At 42.4% G+C, this 7336-nt stretch overlaps 1 protein-coding gene across 4 annotated transcripts; it reads left to right on the forward strand.

Annotated features, from left to right (window-relative positions):
- Positions 1–19: 19 nt before the first annotated feature.
- On the forward strand, positions 20–6802 carry LOC146185681 (isoamyl acetate-hydrolyzing esterase 1 homolog). 4 transcript variants are annotated; one of them, XM_084606592.1, is made up of 7 exons: positions 20–139; positions 321–445; positions 525–580; positions 1034–1253; positions 1797–1884; positions 3459–3580; positions 6335–6802. In XM_084606592.1, the coding sequence occupies exons 2-7, from the start codon at positions 380–382 to the stop codon at positions 6518–6520; spliced, it is 738 nt and encodes a 245-aa protein (XP_084462718.1). In that variant the 5' UTR covers positions 20–139; positions 321–379; the 3' UTR covers positions 6521–6802. The 4 variants fall into 4 exon arrangements, with proteins under 4 accessions (XP_084462718.1, XP_084462717.1, XP_084462715.1 ...); XM_084606591.1 differs by having other exon boundaries at positions 84–235; XM_084606589.1 differs by having other exon boundaries at positions 84–231.
- Positions 6803–7336: the final 534 nt, after the last annotated feature.

Below are 7336 nucleotides of genomic sequence, written 5' to 3' on the forward strand. Positions count from 1 at the left end.
CGGAAAGACACTTCCCGCACCCAGTGCACAGCGCTACATCATTGCGCGGCTGCGGGTTTACTCGATCGTGGCGCCACTTGCGGCCGCGAACACCGAAACACGTGTTGTCCGCTCAAATTAAACACAGCGGAACGCGCATGTGAGTACCCAAGTGTTTGCTATTCATTCTGCAGTGCTTTCAGCTGGTGACTGTTCCTTGAAATAGGAGAGTGCAATCTGCAAACGCGGTGTGTAAGTATGTGTACTTACATTTAACATGCACGTATAATCGGCAGCCACTGACTTTATCAGTATCATGCACAACTTTGCGCGCTTTGCAGATAGCAAACCGCCCCCAGAACGGCACATTTTCTCAGCTGAGCCACCGAGGTCACTAAAGATGAGACCCAGTCTTTGCAGAGTTACCTACCCTCGGATTTTTTTATTCGGAGACTCGTTGACTCAGGTGTGTGAAACCGTAAAATGCTATAACAGAAATTCCTCGGCGTTGATACCTCATGCCAGCTTACTTTCTGTCCTTACAGAGATCCTTTAGTGAAGACGGTTGTTGGGGATCTCTTTTGGCTGAAGCATTTGAAAGGTCGGTATGTTCATTCGTTGTGTTCCCTTTTCGTTTCTGGATTGGAAGGTTTTGAAAAATAGTTTCAAGTTGCAACTAGTGCGCAAAACACTGTCTTTTTCACCTGTAGGGCCTTAATTCAAGTGGGACCGCTTCGATTCCCGCTTTTTCACCTGGGTTTCCAACCACGAATGCTTGAGACAGAAAATCAAAGTTATAAATGCACAGTCCAGTGTTCCAGCTGTACATTTATTGAAAACTGTTCAGTTTTTCTTGCCAGTCACAGGGCTCTCTCGGTCGAATGTATATTATTATTATTATTATTATTATTATTATTATTATTATTATTGTTATTATTATTGTTATTGTTATTATTATTATTATTTAACGTTCCAGATTTGTGAAATGTCATTTTAATTGCTGCTTGACGCTACTGTACGTACCGCTTATATATAACGATTCTTTATCCCACAGGCGGTGTGATATAGTAGTTCGAGGCTTTTCAGGATACAATACACGTATGTGCAAGTATGTCCTGCCCAAGATCTTTGGTCCTGGCGATACTGGAAATCTGGCTGCATTTGTGATGTTCCTTGGTGCCAATGACTGTGCCGAGCCCACAGACTGCGGAAAGCAGCACGTTCCACTGAATGAATATATTTCAAACATCGAAGAGATGCTGAAGTACCTCAAGGTAGCCTTTTTGGTGCATGTCTTCCCTTTTTATTTTTTCCTTTCTTTGTCTTAGTTTTGGTGCAAGGTCTTGCGGTTTTCTTTGAGTTGGAGTTAACGCTTGTGGTGTGTGTTGTCGCTTGTTCGTCGGCCTGGTTATGTGCTCTCCCTTATGTTATGGATGAATACCATTTGCCCAAATTTCTATCCTCGTCAATTATGGTCCAACGATGATTATGTACCCACTTACTAGACTTACTCACTACTTATTTACTTACTACTTAGACTTACTAGCTACTTACTTCCATGCTCACTTTTTTATTCAATCATCACGAATCTTCATGGCAAATGTTTTATATACCATGGGACATGTGAACACCAAATTGTGACTTTTTTTTTCTTTTTTACCACAGTCTGCAGTCAATGTACAAGTGGTATAATATCGTTAATACAAGGAAAAATATCCAGTTTTATTAGCTTTGCATGCATTTTAATGAAAAGTAAGTCTTCAAAAATAAGGCGCAGCTTTTGGAAACAACTTAACATTACCTGTTATAATATTCAGGGTTGCGGTGTACCTGAGAACAGAGTCATTCTGTTGACACCCCCTCCATATTGCGACGAAATGTGGATGGCCTGCTGTACAGCGACTGGTAAGTGAGCAGCAGACTTGCGCACTACTGTCCTGAGTTCCGCCTTAAAGGAAGCTGCCGTCAAAGAAAGTTTCATTTCCTGACAGACTTTGCTGCACAAGTTAAAATCTAATACAGGAGCTTTACATAAATGTATATATTATTGGATTGCTTTATTTGCAGTAACAGACAGAATCTTCATCTTTGGAATACCAGTCACAGTACATTGTAACAGCAAAGACAATGCTACATGTTGCGCAGCTGTTGATAGTAGTTAACCCGACAGCGTTAACGATCCTGTTCTCCAAAAAATCCGACGTTGGTGCTGTCGGCGTTTTGAGCGAAAAATCACGGGCATGGCTCTGGCAGGTGGTAGCTAGCAGCTGGCAACTGACATGGGCAGCAGTGATTGGTCATGACAGCATGAGATGGCCAGTATGGCAGGAGTTGCCAACTCTGGCTTCTCTTTTCATATGGGAAGGTAAGGGAAATCGAATCTTCTATGATCCTTGTATTCGGAGTCGGACATGTTATCCCTAGGCTATGCAGGAACATTCATACAGCTTGGTTAAGTGGGGCTTCATATTTGTGTCGAGTGGTCTTGCGTATAATGTGTCATGCATTAAAAAGTATGTGCGAGATAACAGACATAAAATTGAGTTCTGTGATTGAGTTCTAAAGTGCATGTATAAGAACAAGGATCCGCAAGTGTTGCCGTAGAGGGGAGCCATTAATGTTTTCGCTTACATACCCCTAAAGGTGACGCTTAAGTGTCCTTCCAATTTTTTCCCCCTTGCCGTCACTTTTCCTTTTTGGGCCATTGCCAGCCCTGTAAGGGAATGTTAGTTTTTCTGGTTACTAAGTGTCATTGTTTTTGTGCACTAATACATGAAAAAAGCAAGAACAAACAGGAATGGTTAATAGTTTCCACCTGTTCATTTCCTGACAGAGTCCAAGGTGAATGTAAGAAAGAGGGCTAGGACCTCTTGGTGAGCTGTGTAGGCAATATGTGTATGAAGATGTTACATCATTAATAAATGTTTTGTCGACAACATGATGCGCTACTCTCTCCACAAGCACATGTAGCTAGGGTTTAACACTTGTAAGCCTATTAAGATGTGCGAAAGCACTGTTTGGCCTGGTTTGGCATGGTTTTGCTTGGCGATTTAGCATAGAGGGACTGGCAGAGAGTTTGGCAAAATATTAATCTTTAGTTGGTTTGGTACTTTGGCAAAGGAAAGGCACATTGTTCATCTCACTAATCCCCTTGCAAACTAGCCTCTAACTTGAGTAGCAGATGGATGCTAAATGAGAAATGAAATGGCATGACACCACCCTAAATGCTGCACAAAGAACGGTTGCATCACAGTTTTTATACGAAATTACGTGATATTTTTTGTCGAACATGGGAGCGTTAGATGATTTTGCTTGGCTCTGCACCTCCAGATTAATGCTTTCACACTAAAAGCTGCTTTTTGCATATTTTGAGAAAAGTCACTGTCACAAGCATGTTGAAGTTTGGTCAGTCACAGTACTTTTAAAAGTGAAGCTTTTCATTTAAAGACTTAGATGAATAAGCTTTTGGTCTGTCATAGGGAGGAGTCTGCCGAGGCGAAGCTTGGAGTCGGTGCGAAGATATGTGGAAGCAGTTTCCAAGCTCGGCGAGGAAAATAACGTCGCTGTTCTCAACCTCTTCGCGTCATTTCAGCAGGAGTCGGTAAGCACTTGCGATTAGTAATAACAAGGAGCTTAATCTTCTGCTCTGTGAGCACGATTCAATAGGTTGAAGTCATGCATTATTAGACCTTGCTGTGCCTGCATGCACCACATTTTTGTGTAGACCTGAACTGAGAGCACCAGCTATACAGCATCGTTTTTAAATGTCCATAAATGCTTGTGTGCTGTAGTTACTGGAATACTCAAAACAAACAGGCAAAGTCAAGTACATTTGAATGTGCTATTTGGGCCGCGCAGTAATCCTATTGCAGCTCATTTCATGAATAATGTTGAGCTGTCCAGAATTACTGAAAGAACCAAAGAAAGCTCTGTGGAAACTGTTGTTTTATTCTTTGATTTTTATCAGCATAATTAGGCACTGTTAAAATGGCACTGAAAGGAAGTGTGCATGCTTTAAAAATTCTTTCACACGTTTACTTCCGATTCAGCACATTTGCGAGGTGCCAGTTGGCGTTGGCTGATTGGCTTCCCTCACCGCCCCACCTTCGAAGGGAGCTACTTATTGGGTCATGCTTGTGGCGACCACCCTTGGGCTGTGTTTCCCTCCACCCTTATGCTGCTCCTCCTCTGTGCTGTCGGAAGGCACATACGGAGAGCAGCATAAAGAAATGAATTGTAGAGCTAAGGTTGTCGGTTTAGTGAATTAATCGGCAAAAGCGCAACCATTTAACCCATCAGCCCTGCATTTTTTCCATGGAGTCTACATTGTCATGCATAAGGGATATTGTGTGCTGTGCGTAACTGCTGCCATGCCACTGAGGGCATGGTATCACCGGGAGAGCTGGTGGCACCAAAGCGCAGATATTTAATTCTGTTGCAATTACTATTTGGTTGATTCGTTATTTAAATATATAATCGTTTTATGGCTGGTGCTCTAAGTTCTATGGTAGATTGCAAGGGCATGCGGCTACACGAATCCTGTAACAGTTTTAGCTGTAAAAAAAACGAAAAATGCAACTTTCCAGACTGCTGCTGCAATTTTACTTTAATACATTGTTTAGTGAAGCAGATTGACTATGCACCATGAGCTCAGTGCCATTTGCGCAGCTGGTCATCACGTTTGCGAAGCAGTGATGGGGCTTCTTCCAATTGCCTGCTGTGCAACACCTGCTTGTTGCAGCCGCCTGCTGGCTTTTTGCTCACACGTGTCCAACAAAAACGTGCCATATTTGCATCTGCTGCTGTGTAGGCGGGCTTTACAGAATCGAGTTATTGGATGCGCACATATCACAGAGGCACTAAAAATTTATTCTTGCAAAACTAGATTTCCCTTCCTGCAGAAATTACCTGCATTACTTTGTTTAGGATGTGAATCGCAACATACATTTGGGCAAATGTCACAAAGAAAGAAGCTGGTATAGGAATGTGATCAGTTTCTGTTGTGAAAAATTATTAGCAGCCGTGCATTGAGCGGTATAGGAAACCTCCATTGCTACGAATGACATGGGACGATACATATCCACGTTATGCTGACTGCTTAACTCTGCATTTCATGTATTCTGCCATGGCATGTTCTTTTGTTGGCTCATTCGTGCATGCTCTGTTAAACTCTACTAAACTACTTTAGTGTGTGTAGATGTTCGATGCCAGGTAGTTCGAGCCGTTGGGTATGCACAGTTTTCACCTTGAGGGAGATTTAGAGGTCAAGCTTGTGTGTTAAGCCTGGTTGGTGGTCGCCATGTGACTTTGGGGCATGGTAACATAAGCCACCAAGTGGCCCGTGACCACTGTTAAGGTCCTTTGACCTGGTGGTCGCCATGCGACTTTGGAGCATAGTCAAGTAGACCACAAAGTGGTTCGTGACCACTGCAAAGGTCCAGGTCACATGAGGTGACGTCAGTGTGACTTGGAGTAGAGGGTGCCAGAGGGGCGATACGTGTATAAAAAGGAGCGCCCGAGCTCCTGCCTAGGTTACAACACTGTGCGAGAGGGAGAAGGACGAACACCCTGCTACAATAGTGCGTCAGAGCACGAAGAAGGCACATCAGAATGAGGCCCTGAAAAGACTGTGCCGAATAGACCGATGAAGAACGGCTTTACGTTTGGAGAAACGCACAATGGGTTTAATCCAAGCTTGGCGATGAGCGTACCCATGTACATGAAGCTTTCGCTTCCCTCCAAAGTTAACCAAAATTAATCCACCAGCTAATTTTTTTTTTCTTTATTGGCTAACTTCCAATTGGTACTAATCACCCACCTGTGTTAAAAAAATTAGTTTGCTTGGGTGTGCAATTGGAAGCCTTTGCAGTTAATTACACCTTCCGCAATGCAGTTTGTTCCTGAATCAGTCTTTTTTTTTTATTTTGAACTCCCTGCATATAGTAATTCTTGAAATTGTTCTCAAACACCCCACATGTACAGCATTCAGTAGTTCAAGAGAGTGAGAATTCTTTGAATAATTTTTCTTTATGGTTCTTTAGTGTTATGGCGAGAATGCATTGCTGGTGTGATTAAGCTTGAGAAACAACAGCAGTTACAAGATGCGTTAAGGTTTAAGTGATTAATTAACGAAAGCAGGATTGAGTTACCAGCTAATATTTCTTTTGCTTGGAGGAGTTACCCTGCCGAGTATGGTTCCTATATTTTGCCACTATGATTTAATTCACCCAGAAAATATATTGTGAAGATATGATAGGGCTTGGAACATCCAAACATTACTGAAAAAAGCAAATTGATGTGAAGCTCACAATTGTTTACCATGTTCGTTAATGGTTGCTATACTTGCTGTTTGCAGAACTGGCAGAAGCTGCTGCTGGACGGCCTGCACCTGTCAAAGTCAGGTTCACAGAAGCTTGCAAAACTTTTAGTACCTTTACTTAATCGGGTCATTGGTCCTGCTCCCGAAATGTTTCCAAATTGGAGGAATGTAGATCCTGTGCATCCTGAGAGTGATATTGTTTCCTGGGTTCCCGATACATGAACAGTGACAGTGTCTATGTTAGCAAGGTAGCTTAGTCTGCTACACTGCCAGCTTTGCAAGACAGAACAACACTTTGGAGGAGGAGAGTCAATATGATGCGAAGAAAGCGTGCCAACCACCCAGTTCAACAGGACAGGGTAAGAAGCATTCAGACGAATGAACTACTGCGAGCTATCTACGTTCCTTCCAGGAAAAGGCTGCGACTATAAGAATGGTCATGTACTGGCAGTTTCTTGTTGTGCCTGTCCTTTTTTACAGGTCATAAAGGAACTGGTGAAGTTTTCTTTGTGCTTTCATCATCATATTGTGAGCACACGATATTCTTACGAGAATTGTGTTCAGCTTAAAAGGATTGATTAAATATGTTTAAAAAGAATTACGATAAATAATGAGAAGGCAAATATTAGTGCCAGTCAGATAGCAGGGATCTGTGTCTCTTGTGCCTCTCCAGCGACAAAGGCTAATGATAGAGGACAAAGTGTGTCAGCATGAAGAAAATGCACAATAGGCAAGAAAGATGCACACAGGAGCCTAATAATACCAGATGTATTGATATGAATATGCAGGCAATAAACAGCAAGAACAAAGATACTGTGGGTACTATGCTTGAGCACTTTGCAGATGTTTTATTTTTCCTTCAAGATTTTGAATTGTGTGCTCACACGTGCCTCTTCATAACTTCTCATGGATTGTGCTTTGACTACACATCAAACCAATTTGTCATTGCTTCTTTCTATCACGCTTGTCCTCTTAGCACTGCACTGCCAGTGCGAATGATGAAAGGTTCAAAGCTAGCTAAGTACCGTCAATAGTAGC

This window comes from Amblyomma maculatum, chromosome 6, assembly GCF_055883805.1.
Source record: "Amblyomma maculatum isolate TAMU_Amacu chromosome 6, ASM5588380v1, whole genome shotgun sequence".
Taxonomy (NCBI): Eukaryota; Metazoa; Arthropoda; class Arachnida; order Ixodida; family Ixodidae; genus Amblyomma; species Amblyomma maculatum.